General features: G+C 39.5%; 3 protein-coding genes across 4 annotated transcripts; 2 read left to right on the top strand and 1 right to left on the bottom strand.

Annotated features, from left to right (window-relative positions):
• Nucleotides 1-40: 40 nt before the first annotated feature.
• On the bottom strand, nt 41-16,921 carry eif2ak1 (eukaryotic translation initiation factor 2-alpha kinase 1). 2 transcript variants are annotated; one of them, XM_033611707.2, is made up of 15 exons: nt 16,521-16,921; nt 12,512-12,679; nt 12,261-12,397; nt 12,066-12,109; nt 11,040-11,139; nt 10,855-10,935; nt 10,675-10,768; nt 10,507-10,555; nt 8,577-8,958; nt 7,545-7,653; nt 7,351-7,457; nt 2,928-3,042; nt 2,739-2,818; nt 603-836; nt 41-403 (listed from the first exon to the last, which is right to left on the bottom strand). In XM_033611707.2, the coding sequence occupies exons 1-15, from the start codon at nt 16,690-16,692 to the stop codon at nt 278-280; spliced, it is 1,998 nt and encodes a 665-aa protein (XP_033467598.1). In that variant the 5' UTR covers nt 16,693-16,921; the 3' UTR covers nt 41-277. The 2 variants fall into 2 exon arrangements, with proteins under 2 accessions (XP_033467598.1, XP_033467599.1); XM_033611708.2 differs by lacking the exon at nt 16,521-16,921 and adding an exon at nt 12,845-13,084.
• LOC117247290 (ankyrin repeat domain-containing protein 61-like) lies at nt 3,425-7,349 on the top strand. Its single transcript, XM_033611709.2, has 5 exons — nt 3,425-3,780; nt 4,113-4,207; nt 6,042-6,213; nt 6,298-6,495; nt 6,627-7,349. Exons 1-5 carry the CDS (start codon nt 3,598-3,600, stop codon nt 7,251-7,253), a joined length of 1,275 nt encoding a protein of 424 aa, XP_033467600.2. The 5' UTR covers nt 3,425-3,597; the 3' UTR covers nt 7,254-7,349.
• Nucleotides 16,922-17,192: 271 nt separating the features above from the next.
• On the top strand, nt 17,193-23,176 carry pms2 (PMS1 homolog 2, mismatch repair system component). Its single transcript, XM_033610902.2, has 15 exons — nt 17,193-17,576; nt 18,065-18,204; nt 18,328-18,414; nt 18,499-18,601; nt 18,695-18,878; nt 18,994-19,161; nt 19,403-19,500; nt 19,594-19,693; nt 19,863-19,947; nt 20,030-20,182; nt 20,316-21,156; nt 21,491-21,658; nt 21,747-21,847; nt 21,946-22,115; nt 22,794-23,176. Exons 1-15 carry the CDS (start codon nt 17,563-17,565, stop codon nt 22,935-22,937), a joined length of 2,556 nt encoding a protein of 851 aa, XP_033466793.2. The 5' UTR covers nt 17,193-17,562; the 3' UTR covers nt 22,938-23,176.
• Nucleotides 23,177-23,263: the final 87 nt, after the last annotated feature.

Below are 23,263 nucleotides of genomic sequence, written 5' to 3'. Positions count from 1 at the left end.
TACTTTCAAAGGAAAGTCTCGAATGATCAGTAATCACATATTGCTTCTCAGAGATCTTGTAAGATGTCACAGAATTATGTTTTATTGAACAGCTAAATGAAGATAAATAATTGCACTCTTACATCCAGGTGTAGAAAGCACGCTCAAATGCTCACTCACACACGCACGCACGCACGCACGCACACTTGCTCTACCACTTGTACCAGGTCACTAAATCAGTACAGCAGTGGCTGATAAATCAAGTTTTGACAGTCTGTAGAGTAGAGACCTTTAAGGCTCAGCTCTTGTCTGACTCAGAGAAATGAACTGTGACTTCTGAGCTCTGGAGCTGACTGATCTGTCTCCTCAGCTGCATGATCTCTTCCTCCTGCTCTTCAACCCTCTTCTGCAAACCATGGATCACCTGCGGAGGGAAAAAATATAAAAATTGGTTTCTTATTATTAGGAGCTGTACTGCAGATGTGTTCTTAAGTCCTCCTGGTGGCAACAGAAAGCACTTTTTGGTGACCATTTTTCACACTTTTTTGTTTTTTCAAAGCACCAAACGTCTCCAGGGGTTTATCATTTGCAGAGCTAAAATATATCAATTTATCTCAACATACTATGTCTTTACTGCAGAAGAGTTCGCTCTGTAGAAGCTGGCTGGCCGTGGGCCGAACACTGGGCTCTTTACTCGTCAGCTTCATGATGTACTTCGTCAGGACTGGCCATCTCTGGCAGAACGAGTCTGGGATTTTCCCGTCTCTCAGGTCCCCAAGGATCCTCACCCGCTCCATCTCTGTCCCAAAGGGCTGGAATAGCTCGAGAGCCAGCACTCCGATGCTGTACATGTCTGACTGAGAGAGAAACAATAACACAAAGTTTAAGCTGACAGTTGTTAAAAAATGTCATAGAAGAGGTGACAATGATAAAGATTATTGATATAATGTAAGGCTCTACTGCAATAACTGCCTGGTTACCTCTGCTGTCTGGTTGCATTTAAATACTGCACTAACAATCTCAAGTCTCAGGACAACTTAACATCAGCTGTATCTCTTGTTCACACTGGACTCAGGAAACACGGCTTCAAATACTATGCTGCATACAAGTGGAGCGAGCCTGCCCTTATCCTGTTTGAACATTTTAAAGGCTGCACTTGCATACTTAAAAATAAGACACAACACATTCGACTCACGATTAAAGTTAGAAACAATATACACAGGTGGAGTTACTTGTAAGTGACCTCAACCTGCACAACAACTACACCCCAACAGGGGGAGCCAAAACCTTTCATGGCACAGATTCTTGTGGTTTGGGGCACTAAAAAATGAAACAACACAAATATCGTCACCTCACAAGCAAATGAAATCTCCTTGTTCATCCCATTGGGGATGAGGGTATCAAGGAAATATATTCAACATATCTCCCTGTGGAGAAGGATTCTGTCTCTATTACCACCTCTCTGTGGCATCTTTACTGTGTCAACATCCATGTAATGAAGTTCACCTAAGCTGTGATTCTTACTATTGAAGTGCATAGCCACAGATAATTTCTTATCATGATAATGTATCGAACACTTATGTTCACACATCCTGGATTTTAACTCTCTTTGGTTTTCCCAACATAATACAAATTACAGACATTTTAACAGATAAACCACAAATTTAGTGTTACATGTGATTCTGCCTCTAACCTTGATATCAACACCAGACTTAGGATGACTTAACTGATTAACCCTGATCATAGAATAGCAGTGAATACAATTATGACGAGAAAAATTCCCACTGGAGATTTCAGGCAGAAAATAAGGAGGTCTCTTACTTCACCAAGTAATCACGTAACTTGGAAGATCTCTTATAAAAATATCTAAGCAGAGTTTGCTCTGCTCTCCTCAATATTTCTAAGACTGACTTAGATATGGGACTGTAGGTGGACACAAATTCAAGACCCTGAGAAGAAGTGTCTTTAGACCAAGGTTTTAGTTAATCAGACTGCTTTGTCTTGTTTCATGTTTTACTGCACTAAACTATGAGACTCTGTGCCATGAAAAGTTTTGGCTCCCCCTGTTGGGATGTACTTGTTAACAAGCCCTGTCTCTGACCTTTTTAAGTCAAAGCTAAAAACATTCCTTTTTTACAGTGCCTACTCCACCCTGTTATGACTGCAACCCTATTTTTAAACTCAATTTTACATCATTTTAAATATCTTTATATCTTTGCATCTCTTGACTAGACTTTTGCTATTTTTAATGGTGATTTTTCATTAAAAAAATAATTTAGTAATCAATTTTACCTTCTGTACCTTCTTTCGCTTAACTCTTTTCTGTATCCTTTATTATGTTTTATATTTTATTGCTCTGTAAAGCACATTGAATCACCCTTGTGTATGAAATCTGCTATATAAATGAAGTTGCCTTCTTTGGCTTGTTGTTCTGGTTGAGGTACTGTTAGTGACGTTGCCAGAATACACGCTAAAGAAGGGCGTCTTGCCCAAAATGTCCATGTGGCAATATTAAAAAGTCCACACTTGTAATTGCCTTTCTTAAATGTAAATATCTGCCTAGGCTATGTGTTTTGGGGGTTTTTTGTACTTTCTTGAAAAAGAAATTCCAATCTCAGTGCGACTGCTTGTTTAAATAAGTGATTAAATAAAATGACAAAGCTGATAAATGATGAAAGTAAAGCACAAAAATATGTGTAATTTTACATGAAAAAACAAGTCTAAATCAAACATTTTTTAGTTACAATGAACATGTTTACCTTTGAGTCATAATGGGAGCCCTTCAGTTGTTCTGGTGCAGCATATACAAAGGTACCAACACCCGAAGTATGTGAGGAATCTGCAAAATACACCAGAAAAGTGACTTTAAAGCAAACAGTACCATCTAGAGGTGATTCTGAGAGGTGCTGTGTTGTGAAAACACAACAAGGTAAGCAGTGCAGTATTACCACAGCTGGGAGAGGTGGTGCTTTTATGGCCATCCAGTATTAGATCCCTGCAGGCCAGACCGAAGTCCCCGATCCGAACATTGCAGTCGTGACCATGGAGGAAAATATTCCTTGGCTGTGGAAGAATAAAGACGTCACAATTAGGTGCATACGTCAGAAGGTTTAAAGATGCAAATGTTCTAAGTTTTTGCAATATTACAACTAAGGGCAGAAATCAACAAATTTAGGGAGATCATTTAGAAAAATTCATCTGCTTCACATCACATAAAGTTCAAATTTGCAAATATTGTACATTATTTCCTGCATTTTAAAAGATGGATTGTTAAACATTTGCAAAGTAATGATTCTCTGCTTTCCTAAAAGCAAAATACTGAAGTGCCAAAAGCACAGGAACAACCTGTAAATTACTCAGAGGGGTGTTAACAGTCCCCATAAATGGCCCCACACGCCGCAAGAAGTTATCAGTTGGGACTTACATCAAACTTACTTGATGAAATCAGACTGACTGAAAACACAAGAAAACAGAAGTAGCATTTAAACATTTCCCTCCTCGCAGAGCCAAATTGCCAAATGTACGCTCGCACGTACAAACCAGAAAAACCAGCTTTCAACCAACGCACACATCCTGAGAGACTACACACAGACAACAGTGAAGCTGCGATGCCTGGCCATGTTGGAGGGGAGCAAGGAACGTGAGGGTAGGAGTGGCGACATTGTCATGTTTCACAACAATGACTTCTATACTGCGATTATGGATCAAGACTTGGGACGTATAGAGGACATGTCAAAAAAGTATGGGAGTAACTTTCTCATCGAGATACAAGGCGGTGCGCCCGGAGAAGTTTTCTGGAAGGTAAATGCAACTATGCAACCGTTTTTTAAAAATTACTAGTGAGAGGTGAAACATGTAAAATGTGAATGAATTCACACTTTCACACTGACAGAAACACAGCATCTTATATATTATATTATTACCAAATCATACTCAAATAAACACATAGACAACAACAGCCACAAGAAGCTCGTGATTACTTACAACTCTCACATGTTAATGTTCCAATGTGTTCATTACTTACCAAAATGTTAAAATTGTAAAATAGAAAGAAATCCTTTTAGTGTTAGGCTATAACATATTTGTGTTATCCAGTATTCCAGTTTGTCTTGTCTCGTCTTGTCTTGCCTCAGGGCCTGACTACCCAGCCCCTTCATCTGGCTGCCTCGTACAGAAGAGTAAAGAGCATGCAGAGCCTGCTGTCAACAGGGGCAGACCCTGAAAGGAGGTCTGGAAAAACACACACCAAGACCAGGACACAGACACACACACTAACACCAAACATCATGCCCATTTACACTACAGTGTTAACATGAGGCTGTTCTTCTTTTGTTATCAGCCTCTCGTAAGATAAAATGTAAATAACTCAGCCGTGGTAAATTAACTCGTTTCAGCTGAGATAGTTTAGTTTATTTGCTACAACAAATAAGAGTGCATGTACAGAGAGAGTCTAATTTAATTTATGGTGACTAGACGACTTCCTGTTAAAACGGTTGTGAAATTATACGTCGTGACACTCAGTAAAACCACATGCAATACTTCCTTATATCTCTTACCCATTCTTGAGAACTGAAACAAAAGTCTTACGGGAAACAAAAACAAAACAACATCTTAAAATTCTAACTTATTTACACATTTGTTATGTTTTGGGGGAAAAAAACATTATTTTTAAAGGGTTTGAAATAAATACGATTTATAAAATGCTTTTATCTGCTTTTATTTTTTAACGTCTAAACTTGCCCTGTGCCAGAAAACACCCTTGTTCCAGACAAGAATTCAGAACTTCAAACTATCAAAAATGTGTTAAGCCTTCAAAATCTAAAACCAACTCTATGTACTAATAACATTGGTATGAAAATGTACTGCTAAAATTCTTTTAAAATATATTTTTTGTAAAAATGTTGGCCCCTTAAAGATGTGTCCCACATTTTTGTCAACTCAGTCAGATAATTTAATCAGGCATGAAAGGAGTAAACTATATCCCAAGGACTCATACCTCACTTCCTGGTTTCCAAAAAGGCGTGAATGCTGCTCAAGTACCGATAAGCTTTCTATTTTTTGATATATTCATTAAATAATACTGCTATAGGGTGTGTCTCAACCATAACAGGTCAACTCCATAGCCATTTTTAATCAAAGCTAAACATAAGTTCTGGTTTTAAATTTGTATTTTGATGAGAATTAAGAGAACTTTTAGCAACTTTGAAAAACAAAAATAAAGTAGCTATTCACTATGACTGCTGTGAAATTAATAAATATATAAGTTTTGTCAACTTAGTCAGGTATCTTATGGAGTTGACATCCATGCTGACAGAGTTGGCATAACTTAGTTCTCTTGACTGACTCTTCACATGTTGCATTTTTGTACTTCAATATTAAATTTCAGTATTTTGTCTGCTCCCTGTTTGTAATTGATGGTGGAATAGATCTTTCACAGTTGTTGTTATTCTGGATGAAAGACGGTCAGTTCAACTCTACCAGTTTGTCCTCCGTCATAAAGAGGACCCCTCGGTCAGAGTGATTTTTTTCTGTTACATTAATTAAATAAATGTTCATAAATGATCAATAAAATTAGATTATGTCAATTAAATGTTTCTACAGTACACTTAATGCGTGTTCTTTGTGCTATAAATGACATTATATGTTGTTTATCACAAAGACAAATTACATTATCAACAGAAATAGTAGGTGGGCAACATTATAAGGGTATTTATTTCTTGAAAAAATGATTTCAAACTTTTTGATTATACAGGTAATTAAATAATATTTTGTTTAATACAAAATCATTAAACAACTCGCCTGGCGAGGATGACAAAATTCAAGTCTTCAGCAGCAAAAAATATTGTAAGAAAACATCAAATCACTGGAAGGTTGGGTCTTTACAAGGTTCAAAAGTCAAGACTTTGATCTTTTAAAAAAAAAAATTTCATTTCATAAATGAAAAATTTAAATTAAAAAAGACCAAAAAATAAGGTTGTGTTCCAATTCTCTAGAATTAGTGCTCTAATTAAAGAAGGCAGCTCTTTATCTTCACTGGTTCACTGTCTCTGCCTCTGCCACAGGGACCAGCTGGGACGAACCACTCTGCATTTGGTGATAGCTGCATGGCCGAGCATCCTGACTTGTGGCTCAAAACCGGGGTCAAAGTTTCAGACTGCTGTGATCGGCTTGCATAAGCAGGCAGAGGCCTGTCTACGGCTCCTGTGTGAGCACTGTGTTAACGTCAATGCAAAGGTGAATATTTTAACATATCAGTATATCATTACATCACTCCTCTTGAAATGTTTTGCATATATTTTTCTTGTGGTTCCTCTCTAGGTGGAGGGGAGTCATCAGACAGCTCTCCACCTGTCAGTACGCTACACGGCTCTGTCTGCTGTCCAAATTCTGTCCAGCTACGGTGCTGATGTTAATGCTGTGGACAGCAGCGGGATGACGCCCCTGCACATGGCCGCAGGGATCCTCCATAAGGACTTAATAGCCAGCTTGATCAAGGAGGGAGCAGATATCAACAAGGTTTGTGCACATGTTTTATTAGAGACACTCAACGATTCCCCTTTTACCATCTTTTCAGTGCTCCTCATCCTGCTGAAATATGTGCATTAGGTTCTACATTAAATTCAAGTATATTCTTGACTATTTTTAAGGGGGTGAAGCACTCTGGGAACACTCCTCTGCACTTAGCTGCTGTGGCTATGGCTATGAAGACCACTAAAACCATGCAGGACGACCTCAGCTGCATCTCTGAGCTGCTTGAGCGGGGGGCCGAGGTCAACGCGATAAACAAAGCTGGAATGACACCTCTACAGGAGGCATGCAGCATGGGCAACAAGGAGCTGGTGGAGCTACTGCTCAGGTACGGAGCCAACATCAATAAGCTGAGCGAAGCAGGGGAGAACTGCCTGTTCCTGTTCCTGAACCACAGGCCTAATCTAAGGAATAGCTCTCTGCTGGTCAAACTCCTCAGCCTCACCTCCCCGCTCACTGTCTACAACCACAACGGCCACCTGCCGTCCACCTTGACCCTGCCATGTTTCTTCAAACAGAGGGACCAGCTGCTAGAACTCACTCAGCAGCCACGGAGGCTTCAGGATATTTGCAAGAGTGAAATTTATCTGAAACACGTCCAAGGCAAGAGGGAGGAGTTGAGGAAACGCCTTCCTGAAAAGCTGTATGACTTTGTATTCAACTACTGGGAGAATTTACACATTTCCTTTGTGACAGACGGTGACCAGGACTCTTTTAACGGCTTATTAGATATCACTCCTAGTTGACAACTGTGTGCCAATGCAAACTGTATGTGACTGGAATAGTTTGCATTAAGCTACAGAGATAACCTCAAACCAAATAAAATCTATCAAAGCAACTTACCTTCAGGTCTCTGTGCATGATTCCCCTGGAGTGAATGTACTCCACTCCTTCAAGTATCTTTCTCAGCAGGCTGAGTGTGTGTTCTGTGTCAACACATCCATAAGGACCTGAAAATACAAAATAGTTTTTTTTAATATTTAATCTGTAATGGAACAACATATTTTTTTCAAGTAACACATGTGTTAAATAATTACATTTTGAGCTGAGTTGTTCTTTGGGCTTGGCGTTCCTCTCAGAGATCCAGTCCTTCAGTGAGCGCTCACACAGCTGCATCTGGATGTAGAGCATCAGGTGGAACTGCACCTGCAGATACAACCATTACTGAAAATTTAGCATTGTTTATAAGTGTACATTTCATCAAGAATTCTGAAAAAAGAGTCTAACTTTTTTACTTTTACCAAGCTATAAAACATTGCAATCTTTAAAGGAACACTTCACCTAAAATTAAAAATGCACATTTTTCCTTGAATCTGTAGCGTTATTTGTTGGTCTACATTGTTTTGGTGTTTGTTGCAGACGGTTGGAGATATCTGCTGTAGAGATGTCCGCATTCTCTCGATATAATAAAACTAGATGGTACTCAGCTTGTGGTGCTCAAAGTGCCAAAGAACTACATTTAAACAATACTCATAGCATTTTCTCTTTCCAGAAATCCTGGCCTGGTTACTCAAGATAGTCCACAGATCTTGTTGTGAGCAATTTCACATTGAAACTATTTTCTTTTAACCGTATCATTGCAAAGAAAAAAGCCTGCATCTACTCATGGACGAGAGTTTTGTGCTCTTGAAAACGGGAGATGTAAACATTATTGACATCCTGCGTGGCTGAGCTGTAACTTTAGCTCCCTCTGGTGAGCTAGTAGTAGCCTGTCATACATGAGTAGACGCACGCTTCCTTCTGCGTGGTGATACTGTTGGTGGATGTAGTTCAGTAAAAAGAAAATAGTCCCTACATGAAACTGCTCACAACAAAGTCTGTGAATTATCTTGAGTAACCGGGTCAGGATCTCTGGAACGAGATATTACTGTTGAGAATTTTTTAAAAATGTATTTAAAAAGCCGAGTGCCATTTAGTTCCATTATATTGAAGGCAGAAATCCTTACAGCTGCTATCTCAGTCACTCAGCAACTCACACCAAAACAATCTAGACTGATAAATAGCACTACAGACAAGAAGAGAAATATGCATTTCTGATTTTGGAGTGAACTGTTCCTTTAAGCATTTACCTCTTTAGAAGGCTTTGTTGTGCATTTGTCAGCCCACTGTTCAAAGTCCTTATCAATGCAGGAGTTGTTGTTCAGTTCGATGCTACTCCTGCCGGACTCCTCCTCTAACAGTGCTGAGCTGTCCCACCCCATGGCGGGACATTTGGAGCCCTTTGGAGGACCTCCCTGTCCCAGGAACACACAGGGGACATAGTTCTTGGGAATCCGCCGCATCGTCTTGGGACACACCACCTGGCCTGTCTCGAGGGTAGGAACTAAAGCTTTGACGGGCTCGGCCTCTCTGGGGGGTATGTTGGCACTTGAAGCAGTATCGGTCCTCTGACTGAGGCTTTGAAACACTATTGAGGAGCTGGTGCTGCTGTTGTCAGGATTCTCATCAAAACTGTGAAAGAAAGAGACGAGACACATTTAGTGTTTTGAGCATTATAACAACTATTATTGCATCTACATGCCCTCAGATAAATACTGGGAATACTGTTTGAAATTATTATTATTTATTTATTTATTTATCTAAAATTATTTTTTAGGTTTTATGACAGAACAGGTGGGGAGTGACAGGTAAGGGAAAAAGACAGAATGGGGATGACATGCAACAAAGGGTGACAGGTTGGAATCAAACTCGAGCCACTGCCAAGGTCTCAGCTAGTATGGGGCAAACTCTACCTAATGGCTACAGGTAACCCCATGAAATTATAATTTATAATTTGAAGGTAATTGTAAGGTTTTTTTATATAAGTTTTTTTTAATATGCGAGTAAAAAATATTACTGGCCAAGAATAATTTCTACCTGTTAAAAAAAAAATTCTTATTTCATGCTATTTCTGTAAAGAATCAGAACGTAAATAAAATAAAATAAAATAAATTTTATTTTTAATTTTTATTTATTTTTTTTAATTATTATATTTTTTTTTTATTCTCTTTTTGTGATATTAATCAAGTAAGTCAGTAATTCAGCCAAAGTAGTTCACCACAAGGTAAAAATGTTAAATATCAGTGAAGCTAATGAGTAATATTAGGGCGTTGGAATGGGCATGAGTACCCGATTTGGACGTCAACACATCGAGCAATTGCTGGATTAATGAGTTAGTCTTTTTTTATTAAATAATCTGTCTTTAATGAATAAATGTAATTCATGGTGCTGTTAGATTGGGGCTATATACTGCCCTGTAAAAACAGGTGCATGCCTCATCAGTTTTTCTGACCACAATGAAACTGTTTTTGAAAGACTAAACGCCAATGAATATGGATTGAAACAGACCATTTTGTAATTTTGTCACTCAATTATGATTACCTTTTTTTTTTTTTTTAACTTTTGGACTTCACAATGCTCTGGAGTTATTGAAAATGTTTGGATCACACAAGTCACAATCCAATGCAGCCAGCACTGGAATCTAATTGTTTTTTGGTTGGGATGCAGTACTGTAACTGCTATCTATGAATATCTGCACAGATCCATACAGCAAAAATGATCTGGGCTGCTACAGATAACTTTTCATTCAGACATCCCTGAATCTAACATTACAGGCAGAGTGGTGACCAGACATAAGAGTGATGTTTGGAAGTTAATCGAGAAAATGAACAAACAGATTGAGAAGTGCAAACTATGTCACGTTAAACTCTTGCAGCACAGAAAAGTAGGCTACTCTCCTACTACATTTTCACTTGGGTATTCATTTCAGACCCAATTTTTCTTTTTTTTGCTAGTACTCATGTACATGATAATAATAAACATGTAATAATGATACTCGCATTTGGAAATTACTGAAAAGGCCCATCTCTACTAGGGTGGCAAGTTACAATTAATTTCATTAAGGATTAATACAATAATTATTTTCTTGAAACATAATTTGGTTCATACAATGACAGAAAATGGTGAGAAATGTCCGTAAGAATTCATGAAAGCTTAGTTAACACTGGACGCTGATCCTACCTGTCTTGTTGTCCAGGTGACTCCAGTGCAGGCAGGAGAGGCTCGACATCTGCAACAGAGATGTTTTTCACATAAATCTGCTCTTATAATAAGAAAAGTCACTGTAATTGTTCACTGACCTTATTACAGCCCAACAAACTTTTCGCAGGACTGCAGGTAAATACTCACTTGCCGCGGGCTGGACATGTTCCATCCATGCAGTGTGATAGCCGACAACATTTACATGCATCAGGCTGGACAACACTTTGACTTCTCTGAGGACCTAAAACCAAACAAAAAAATCTAATTATTAGTCTATTATATCTCTGGGTGCATGAAGGTTCTATTGATAAAACACTGATGCCCCACCTTCATGCAGTCTTCTGTTGAGACGTTTTTGATGAGAATTTTCTTCACAGCATAATCCTGCCCATCCAGTTTGTTCATAACCTACAAGATGATATCAGACAGAACATGACTGTGTTGATCGACTAAAGTTATTCTTTAGTGGAGTAGTGGAGTAGAGGAGTAAGGAGAAGAAGGGGGTAAAATACCTTAAAAACGTTTCCATATGATCCTTTTCCGAGCCTGCACAGCTCTTCAAATTCACTAAGATACCGGGAAGTCTGCGCCTGAAACAGTCCCTCCTTAGATCTGAGGGAAGGCAAAAACAGACATCTCTTACTTAAAGGCTAGTTTGGATTGTTTGAAGAAGTGTTGTAAGAAGTGCTTATCCATAGTCAGTGTATTACCTACAGTAGATGACAGTCGGCACACCACCAGTTTGGTGTAGCAGGTGGGAAAAGCAGCACTGAAGCTAAGCAATGTATTGCTGTTGACGAGGACAGCAGCAAAACAACTTTAACCAAAAAATCAATATCAGTTTAAGTGTAGGCTATATTTAAATATTTTCACAGATTTCCTTGCCATAAGATGACCCCGTCGATGGGGAACTGAAGTCGTTACATTCATCTCTTCAAAGCCACCAGACTCCTTTGACAAAAATTGTAATTTTACTTTGCTGAACACAGGAGTTGCTGAACTGCTGCTGCCTCAATCAGTTGTTTTGTTTGTTATTGTGAGACTTTGGTGAATCCAAATTAACCCTTTAAAACACCAAAGCCACTAAATAACATAAAAACTAACTGCTCGAGCAGTAGAGTAGCAACTCCTGTGCTCTGCGAGGTAAGACTACTGTTTTTGTCGAAGGAGTCTGGTGACTTTCAGGAGAGCATAGATAACAACTTTACTTCTCTTTCAGAAAAGGTTGTTTGACAGCAGGATAAAGCAGTGAAACTATTCTAAACAATGCGTACAACTAAACTTATATTATTTTTTTAAGTAGCTCAAATATGTTTTGCTGCTGCCCCTGACAATAGCAGTACGTTGCTTAGCCTCCGTCACAGTACTCCTGTCTGCTTCTCCAAACTGGGGGCATGCTGACCACCAACTACTGTAGGTTATACACTGAATATGGATAAGTACCTCTTACAACCCCACTTCCAAAGATCTGAATGATCTCTTTAATATTCATTTGAAGCATCTCAACAATAAAAAAAACTACTCCAAGTTTAGCTTACCTTAAAGCAGGATTGTGTGCGTTTGTGCCGAGACCTTGTTGGCCCTGTGAATGAGATGAGGATAAACACAGTCTTACTGACAAGTCTATACGAACTACAAATACCATTTTACATAACAGTCCCAGTCTCAAACTGACAACATGCTGACTACTTGGTAAGGCTCCCAGTGGACATACTGGTGACTTGTCCAGTTACCTGAGGATACAGCGAGGACTCGGCAGCGTGAAGCAGCTCAGTAAAGGCTCGGTTGTGCTGCAGTCTGACGGTGCTGAACTCATCACTTATGGCCAAAGGTGAGAGCAGGTTCATCGCAGCTAAACGCTGACCAATGACTGTCAGAGGAAACAACAATATAATTTGTAACTGAAATAGAAATAAACTGACAATAATCACACAATGGTAAATGTGTATTTAAAATACCACGTACCAACATACTCTGTACATACCTTTAAACAGCATTCGTGAGCGTGCTGGGTTGGTCTCGTAGACAAAGCACAAGTGCTCCAGCAGAGACCCCAGGAGAAGGTGGTTGGGGATTGCTGAGGCAAACTCTTGAATGGATGGGTAATGTTTACCAGCCATCAACATGTCACGGTTGCCATCTGTGTCTGAAGCTACAAAATGACATTAATAAAAAGGAGAAACAATGAGAAACAGGAAGTTGCAGTTCTGTTTTGTTCTAGTAGCTCAAAACTACAGTTTAAATTAAATTTGTCTCTGCTGGACCCACTAAAAAAAAATATTATACAACCACAACAATATCTTCTTCGTAGTCTTACCTTCCTCAATAACTTTTGCAATCATTGCAACAATGTTTTTGTCTCTTAGGTCCATTTTTTTCTGTACAAAAACACCCTTGGTCCAATATTAAGCACTCAGAGCTGTACTAATGATTATCCTGTTGACCAAAAATTGAGCACATCTTGTTTATACATAAGGGGGCGTGCACAGCAGTAATGCTTATCTGCCTGGTCCAGTGGACACCAGCCTCCTCCACCTACTGTACTACTCAAACACTGACTGTAAACACATGACCAGGCTGAGACCGTTACTGAGCCAGAATGTAAAGAGGAGACTGTTCTGCTGTGCGACTCTCATTTCAGCATACAACAGGATGTGTGGAGGGACAAGTCTAGACTTGTTCTGAAACAGAAACTCATTGGTAAGGCAACCTGGACTTGATCTTACATCCTGATGATGTCACTACAGCAGTGGCATAAGGAAGTTACAACAGGCCCTAGTGCATGCTGGCACACTATTTATGCACCTAAACTAGTTACTGTGTAATCTTACCGTCTTGTCACATGATCAAATGGAGACTTGACATTGCATAACACCAAATACTACCCAGAAATAATCATCACTTACACATATCAGACAAAATACCAAAGAATATAAGGAATTATCCACATAACTGAATAGTTTCTTTATACTTTATCTATAGTTCTTGTAGAATTAGCATAAAATATTTTTTATAGAATGCTACTGACTGTTACAAAAAAAAAACAATGATGGGGATAGGTTTGCCTTTTCAAGGGCATACAACCTAGCAAATGGCACTATTTTTTATTTAATGTGATTTTTTTTTTCAGCACACGCGTCTATCTAACCTGGCAATCTCAATTACCCATAAGGCCTTGTTTTCTGCCCTATATATTGTAAGAGAGCCCGCTCTCTCTATGGGCCCCCTCACCTCATGGGCCCCAGTGCAACTGCCCCCCCCACAGCACACTGTCTATATTTACACGCCTCCACTACACCCATGCAAACGTATGTGTCAAGTGCAAGTTTCTATAAGAGGGTAAAGGGGCACTCCACCAATTTTATACATGATGGTCAATTTACTGGGTATAGAGAGTATAGAGTCCAACTCAGTGGGGCTGGGAAATTAATTCAATGTCTTTTTCAGTTTTCAGCTTCCAACAATTATGAAAACAAGATAATCATTATTGATGTTTGTTTGTTTTAGGTAAAATTAATGCTTTATGTCTCTAAAGACAATACTCAAAGTGATCTCAATATTGATCAAATCGTCATTATGATTTTTGCCATTATTAAGCAGCCTACTCAGTCTGTGAAAACATTTAAGCTGCATTATAGGGAATATAGCATCCACCCATCTTGAACCTTGACTCACACTAAGGACAAAATATCTGGATGTTCATCCATTGCTTCAATTTTAACCACTCTATTTTTAATTTGTCTTGTACAAGTCCTCCTACTTCATCAACGCCCTGTATCAAATTGCTTGAGCAACTTACAGAGATGCTGCTATTCCTGTCTATCCCTAACCATCAAGGTCAAAGTCTTTAGAGCTACAGTATGTCACTTTTTCAACAGTTATTTTTTATACCTGTCACTATATATACATATCTTCATACATGAGACAGATAAATTATGTTTTGTTGGCTCCGCCTACTCACGAAAGCAAGTTTGTACTTGTCGGTCTTCTTCGTGCATGTTGTCAAGATAGATAAGATAAGATAAGATACACCTTAAGATATAGTGATAGTTATGATATAATAATTGCTAAAAAGGTTAAGTTCTGTAGCTTTAAGCCTGTTGATTCGGGTTGTATTAACAGAAATAGCACAATAGCCATATCACATTCTTCTAATGTTATATACTGTGGTATATACTTCTGTTATCTCATTTTACAGGTTCTGAATGACGGGATGGATGGTTGATGCTGGTTACTCCAGTAGCTCAGTCCATAGGGACTTGGGTTGGGAAACGGAGGGTCGTCTGTTCAAGTCCCCGTCCGGACCAAATATGGAACGTGGACTGGTAGCTGGAGAGATGCCAGTTCTCCTCCTGGACACTGCCGAGGTGCCCTTGAGCAAGTCACTGAACCCCCCAACCGCTCGGGGCACCTGACCAAGGCAGCCCCCTCACTCTGACATCTCTCCACTTTGTGCATGTATAGGTCCTGTTTGTGCATGTGTGTGTCTTTCGGACCTGTGTGTTAATGACAAAAGAGTGAAAAAAATTTTTTTTTTTTAATAAAGTATATAAAATAAAAAGTAAAAACCCATAAATTGAGTTACAGATGAGTTTTATTTGTGAAATGTGTGTTGGACACACATTGGACAGGTGTGGAGAGTAATTAACTCTTTTAACAGCTGCAGATGCCATGTTTTCTTATTAACCCATTGAACAAAATGAACATAGATGCAAACTGAAGCAACTGACTTTTCATTGCTTTTTTAAAAGCACAGGATTCAGTGGCTTGATTTATTTGTCTGTAGGTGTGTGAATCACAAGGTCATCATGATATGATATCATATAAATTCTTTGGTCAAAGACACAATGGTTGCTTGATATCACAAAGTCTGCCATTTTACAATTTTGATTCGATTTAATCCAGGGGCCTTGGCCTCTGATTGGTATGAGATGATATCAGTAAATATTTTCATTGTCTTTTTCTTGACTGCTTGACACTGTCTGCCTGGCGCTAGGCTGCTAGCACTGTTTGAATGTTTGGGAAGGAGGTGCGCTCAGACAGAAGTGGTGACACAGACATACCATGACAATCTGACATAATAAAGGCGTATTTTGAAGATGATCATATGTATCCATATTTCACTTTGCATTGACAATACTGGATTGTGGTTCATTGAATTGATATATCAATCCAGATCGATGTATCGTTACACCTCTATTTGTCTGCTGTGGCATTAGATAAACTGACATGGGTGTTTTTTAAAGCTGGAGTAATGGTAGGATTAAGCCGCAACCTCCAGAGCTGAAAAAAGAAGCCAACACAGAAGTGCCAAAAACTGCAGTTCTCTGAATGGCCACGTGAGGCTAGCTCCACAAGAGACGCCCATGTTAAAATGCCGAATTTAACAGCAGAAATATATGTTTATGGCCTGGAACAAAAAATGGTTTCGGTCTCTATAGGTCATTTAAACATTCATGACATGGGTGAATTTTTATAACTAACCAGGACAAGGCTTTTTGGGTGAAAGGCTGTCTGCCCATAGCGTCAGATCTACCCCTAACATTCGCCCCAATACGATCACTTCTGGCTCCAAAAAAAAAACCAAGATGGTGATGACCGAAATGCAAAACTCGAGGCTTCAAAACGGAGGGTCACGAACCAGTGGGTGACATTGTGGTATCTATGTTCAGTTGTTAATTTATTTTCAGTATGTTTATGTTTATTTTATTTTCAGAATTTTTACAGTGTGTGTGGGTAGGATGGGCACTTTACAACAGGTGTGTGTGTGTGTGGAGGGGGGGGGGGGGGGGGGGGGCTCAGAATGACTCTGGTCACATGGCCTATAATTCCTCAACTACGCCCCTGTATATCAATTTCTGTTGTTTGGCCTGGTGTCAGTGTGTCAGGTAATGTAGGATAATAGGATAATACCCACCAAAACCAGCTCAGTAAGGCTCAGTAAACATAGTTACGTTAGGCAGCAACATAGCGGAAGAAAGAAAGCTGCTTACTGTCAAACTGGACTTCATCGTCCTCTTCGCTTGCCAAATTTAGCAGGCTAACATTACTGTCCACCTCGTGAATCCTGAGGGGATTAATGTTGCGCAGGACCAAAAGGTTACTGCTGCTTCCAGAACATTCCTCCAACTTCAGGAGTCCGTTGTTGGAGGTTGAACTGAACATTTTCTGAATGTCAAAAAATGATGACTTGACAGAAATAGTACTTATTTTTAAAACGCAGCCCAGTTCACGACAGCTTCCTCAAAGCTACAGTAAACCGCGTCAGACGACATGCTAAATCCTTCCTTCCCAAGTGTTTACATTGTATGAATCTGTCTGGCAGGTCGGTGAAAGATTTCTCTCACGGGTACCATATGGTTACTACACGGCCATGATTCAACGGCCAAAAAGGGACCCTCTGACAATGTATGTGCTTAACTTACAATGTTAACTAATGGATGTTTCCCTCAAAATTACAGTATAAAATTAACATAAGTGCTATTTTTATTGGAGTATAATCGAACTGCTTCAAACCACTGATTCTACAGGAAAATATATATTTTTTCGTGTTTAACAATGTGAGAGAAATGCACACGCGCTCTAACATCTTGATGGGTCACAGCTTCCGGTCGGTTCATCCGATGATGAAACGCGACATAATTTGAGGCAACGGTTTAATAATACTTTTTTACGTAAAGTGATATTGTTTTATATTCTGATATCAGTGTTTGTTGTGCTTGTTTTGTGAGGTTGCTGTTTCACACACTCAACATTTTATAGTTTTTAATGTTCAACCTGCATTCTTTCGCGCACGGGTGACTCTCGCGAACAGTCTGCGCCGTACGCGCGGTACAACTTCACGTTTGTGTTTACAACATGATGTGGTGAAGCTGTTGCATGGGAATTTTTGCCGTACCAGTTAGTTTTAAAAACCCCAGCTCCATTTGTATGTATGGTAACATGTTAGTTGGTTTGTTTTACTTTCGGTGTTTCAGATTAAGTCATTTATCATAATTTGAATGAATCCCTCCTGAAGCATTTCAGCCCTTGAAGATGTCTGATGCTTGGTAAGTTAGATACCAAAGTATTTATTTAATGTGAATTTGCTTGCAGATATATTAGTGACACCATGCAATTGTCATTTTGAGACACGTATTACATTTTAGGCCCAGTCCTTTTCGTTGTCATGTGGGTTTACTTCAACCTGTACCAAACTTCACTGTAAAATCTGCCTATTTATGTATTATGATGTAATATTAGGCTATCAGTAAATATTTTAAAGAAAGTAACGTGCTGACATGAATAATGTGGATATACTCTACAATTCGGCATGGCAACCAACTCTCCAACTATAACTTACTATAATTGACATGCATTTTAGAGTAATGTCACCTGACGTTCCCACAATCCTAATGTATTCATCACAGATCAGAGAACACAGGGTGTAAGGAGCTTTTAACATCTGTACATGAATGAATCTGTTGCTGCAGTGTGCAGTTAGAAGCGGGTAAAGTTATACATCATTGTCACCGAGTGTGTGTTTTCTTGTTGGCAGCTCTGAACCTGCAGGAGCCATCAAGGCCATTGACAGGCACTCAGTGCATCAGATCTGCTCAGGACAGGTGGTGCTGACTTTGTCCACAGCTGTCAAGGAGCTGGTGGAGAACAGCATCGATGCAGGGGCTACCAACGTTGGTAAGTATGTTTTTTAAAAGCTGAAAATGTCAAGGTAATTATGTTTCACAGTCCAGTGCAATAGGGGATATTAATTTGGCCAAAAAAAGAGTACAAATTTCAATGTCATGTTGCATGTTCCAGATGTCAGGCTGAAGGAGTGTGGAACTGAACTCGTGGAGGTGTCAGACAATGGCAAAGGAGTAGAAGAGGCCAACTTTGAAGGGCTGAGTAAGTGTCAGCTGTGTTTATCTCCACCATGCCATTAAAAATTTGCCTAATCTCTAAGTGAAACCTCTTGCGTCTGTCCTGCAGCATTGAAGCATCACACATCAAAGCTGAGGGATTTCTCTGATCTCATCCATGTGGAAACATTTGGTTTCAGAGGTGAAGCCCTCAGCTCTTTGTGCGCTCTGAGGTAAAACACTTATACAGCCACATTCATTTGGCACATACACCTATTCTACTTGTCACCTCATCACTTAATATTCCCTCCGACCCCCTGCCTCAGTGACCTGAGTGTGGTGACGTGCCATGAGTCCAGCCAGGTGGGGACCAAGCTGGTGTTTGACCAAAAAGGCCACCTAGTGCAGAGGTCACCCCATCCCCGGCAGCAAGGCACCACAGTCAGCCTGCAGCAGCTCTTCTACACCCTGCCTGTTCGACACAAGGAGTTCCAGCGCAATATTAAGAAGGTCAGTCATTCTTGTGATTTGAAGCAAGTAGAGAACATAATATAACTTGTAATCATAATGGTCACTTTCATTTTGTATCTATAATCCCAAATATTTTATCATTCTGTATTTTCAGGAGTATGCAAAAATGCTCCATGTGCTGCAGTCCTACTGTGTCATCTCTACAGGAGTGCGCATTACCTGCTCCAACCAAAATGGGCAGGGAAAGCGCAGCACAGTCCTCAGCACCAGTGGCAGCCAGAGTATGAGAGACAACATAGGGGCCATATTTGGACCAAAACAGGTTGAAAGATTGTTTTCACACTTTCCTTTACTATACTGTTTATCTGCAATCTGCAGAAGGTGTCAGTCTGACTCTACCACTGCTGATTGTTGTTTAAGTCAAAATCAAATAGTTGAAGAATTTCCTCAGCCCTTAGAGGAAGTGTGTGATTCATAAGTTCAAGTAAAATCTGCAAATTGTTTAGTGAAATTGCCTCATTGGTTTGCTAATATTCTTATTTTTCCCCGTGTGTGTTCTGCAGCTACAGAGTCTCCTGCCTTTTCAGCAAGTGTCTCCAGCAGAAAATATTATTGAAGAATACGGACTCAAAGAAGCAGATTTACCCAAACAGCTTTTTTCGTGAGTGACACCAAAGCATGGAAGCCCTCTGTCAATCTTTTTCTGCTAACAAGCTGTTTTTTTTTTTTTAAATTAAAAACTCTGTTTTGGCAGTATTACAGGGTTTGTGTCACGAGGGGACCACGGTGTTGGGAGAAGTGCCACAGACAGGCAGTTCTTTTTCATTAACAATCGGCCATGTGATCCTCTTAAGGTACAGTTTAAGTACCTCTATCTAGCATTTAAACATTTAATAATGCGTTATAACACACTTTAATCTTGTTGTAAGCAGATAAAAGGACATTTTAAATGTTTATTGATGTATAGTGTTTGTCATAAAATGAAAACTTAGCCTAGTCTATGTTTTTTTTCTCAACTTGCAGGTGACCAAACTTGTGAATGAAGTGTACCATATGTACAACAGACATCAGTATCCATTTGTCGCCTTGAACATAGCTGTTGCCTCTGGTAAGAAAATTACTGTAAAGCTATTTCTGAAACACCCTGCTGATTTTCTGTCCTACATGAGGGTTTTGTGGTGTTATTTCAGAGTGTGTGGACGTGAACGTAACCCCGGACAAGCGACAGATCTTCCTTCAGGAGGAGAAACTCTTGCTGGCTATTCTGAAGACTTCTCTCATAAACATGTATGAGGCTGGAGTCAATAAGATCAGCCTGAACTATACACCCATACCCAGCACCAGTAAGAACAGATCATTACATTTAGCCCAGCATATCAAAATATAAGATGTATATATTGATATTATAGCAATGTTATATCACTGAGAGATTTTTTAGCATTTTATTTGGACTGTTTTTCTGTCACTTGTCTCTAGAAACAACATCAAAAATCTGTCAGGTTGTTCCATCTAATGAGAACATGCCAGAACCTGGAGAGGATATGGAACCAGTGATTCAGAGCCCAAAGTCGTCCCTCAACCTTGCCGGCTTAAAAGCTGCCTTTTCAAGCCATAAAAGCTCCAATTTTGGGAACAAATCAGGTGTGGCAAAAGCTGCCAACACACAGAAAACACTACAGTCTTTTTTTACAGGCAAACCTCCAGCCTGCAGCCCAACTGTAACATCTCCTGTGAAACCCACAAGACATCTCACTAAACCGTCCCCAGTGGGAAAATCAGTGCTAGATGGGTTTAGGTACGGAAGGATGAGTGATGATACAGACTCTGAAAAAGACAGCACTGTGTCCAGCTGTGACGTCACCACAGCAACACCAGATAATCAGTGTTCTGGCCGTGAGTTCAGCTCTCCTGAACCAGCCACTGACAGTGTTGAAAATGAAACATTGGAAGAAACGTCAGAGAACAGTCACACTGTTCCTGAAGATCCAGAGTTACAGACTGAGCCGTGCACTTCCAGTGAGGACTGTACTGTGAGCCCAGATGCCAAGAGGGCCAGGACAGAGAAACCACATTTCCCAGCAGAACACAAATCCAACACTTGTTATAAATCCTCCTCGACGGTGGATGCTCCAGTCTGCATTCAGAAGAGGACGGTGCCTCTCCACTTCTCATTACAAGAGCTGGCGGGGAAGTTTAAGAGGTTAGAGGACCGGCAGAAACAGAGGACTGATGAGGAACTGTGCTATCGCCGCTTCAGGGCCAAAATCAACCCTGGAGAAAATCAAAGTGCAGAGGAAGAGCTCAAGAAGGAGATCAGGTAGGATTTTACTCCTTAAACTACCACTGGATGTGCTAATAAACAATACTTCATCAGCAAAACTCACGTTATGTTGAATTCAAAAACGAGAAGTGTTTTAAATCACAATGTTATACTGAAAATGCATGTGTTTGTGACGTACTAAACACAGACTGGATAAATGGGACTTGGGTGATACTGCATGAGTTGTGTGAGAGTTTGTAAACTGATGTTTTGATATAGTTTTTCTGTTAAGTTTTCCTCACAAATTCAACATAACACATGCTAAATAATTGGCCATTTTGTGGATGAAATGAAACACAACACTTGATATATTTTTCTTTCATCTCTGTAGTAAAGACATGTTCAAACAGATGGAGATCATCGGCCAGTTCAACCTGGGCTTCATTATCGCCAAACTCAACTCAGACATATTCATGATTGACCAGCATGCCACAGATGAGAAATACAACTTTGAGATGCTGCAGCAGCACACTGTGCTCCAGGGACAGAAGCTCATAGTGTAAGAACCTAAATCAGCTGATGAATTTTGCCTTCCATTGTTACAAATGGCCCTCTTACTGACATTTGTTTTTCCTTTATGTTCGCAGCCCTCAGAAGCTTCACCTCACTGCTGTCAGTGAAAACATACTCATGGAGAACATTGAGATCTTCAGAAAGAATGGCTTTGAATTTATTATCGATGAGGATGGTATGAACATTTAAATATGAGTTGATTTTATCTCAGGTTAAGATGAATTATTATGATGATTTTTTAATACTAAATCAACTTTTCTACCATGAATGCAGCTCAGGTTATGGAAAGAGTTAAGCTGGTGTCTCTGCCCACCAGTAAAAACTGGACATTTGGCCCAGCTGACATTGAAGAGCTGATCTTCATGTTGAGCGACAGCCCGGGGGTCATGTGTCGACCATCACGCGTCAGGCAGATGTTTGCCTCTCGAGCTTGTCGAAAATCTGTGAGTAATAAATAGACAGTTTCAAGAGTTTTCATGTATCTTCACAGAATAGGTTTGGGCTCTAGATTAGGATCAGCAGTCATCAGAATATTTTTTTCCCGCCTTATTCTGTTGTAATTACAGAACTACACAAATGTTCTTGTATGTTTGAGTAATTTACATCCAATTACTACCACTTACCACTTAAAAAACATTTTTTGTCTGTCTTCTCAGCAGCCATTGTCTTCTCTTCGATTCTCATGTACTTTCATTTTTAATAGTAGTCATATTTTGTTGTAATTCACAAGTCATTGGACATTAAATTCACAAGTCATTGGACTTGTGAATTTAATGTGTGCTGTTTATTAAATTAAATAGTCATTGCAATTATATTGGTAATTTTAATGAAAAAAGTTCATATCTCAAAACTTTTGAACCTCTGCAAGTTCATTTTAATACTCTACTGAAATTAGTGGAAAGAAATGGCTGCATGGAAGATCAAATAATATAAAACTTTAAGTTTTGGTAGTTATGTAAGGTGTTGTGATATGTTGTCTCTAAAATGTAAAAACATTGTGATAGCCCTTTTTAAATAGCTACAAGAAGACTACTTGTTATTCAGTTTTGTTGTAGCCTAATTGAACACCATTCCTATTTTCCTGACACATTATCTATTGTTTTGCCTTTGTACGTCTTCAGGTAATGATTGGCACTGCTCTGAGTGTCAGTGAGATGAAGAAGCTCCTGGTGCATATGGGGGAGATTGAGCATCCATGGAACTGTCCTCACGGCAGGCCTACCATGAGACACCTCACCAACCTGGACATCATCTCACAAGACTGATCATGTCAAGGAACAACTCTAATTTACACCGGCTTAATGTTCCTGTTTCTGCCAGCCATCTGATAAGGAGAAGACTGAATCCAAACCATAGATACTGTAGTTTTGTATAGTTCAAATCATTGACTGTTCAGTGTGTTGTTCTTAGTGTTGCTTTTATTTGTATTTTGCGTCACAAAATTATATTTTTCATATTTTTAGCACCCAATTAACAGGGTAAATAAAGAAGATATATCACTTTCTGTTGTGTGTTTTATTAGAGCTCTGGCAGTATGTTCACTGTATAACCTTTTTGACTAATACGGCGTGCCGTAGTTGTAAGCGTCCTC

Source organism: Epinephelus lanceolatus, chromosome 21 (assembly GCF_041903045.1).
Source record: "Epinephelus lanceolatus isolate andai-2023 chromosome 21, ASM4190304v1, whole genome shotgun sequence".
NCBI classification, from domain to species: domain Eukaryota; kingdom Metazoa; phylum Chordata; class Actinopteri; order Perciformes; family Serranidae; genus Epinephelus; species Epinephelus lanceolatus.
This window is presented reverse-complemented; position numbering and strand designations above follow the sequence as displayed.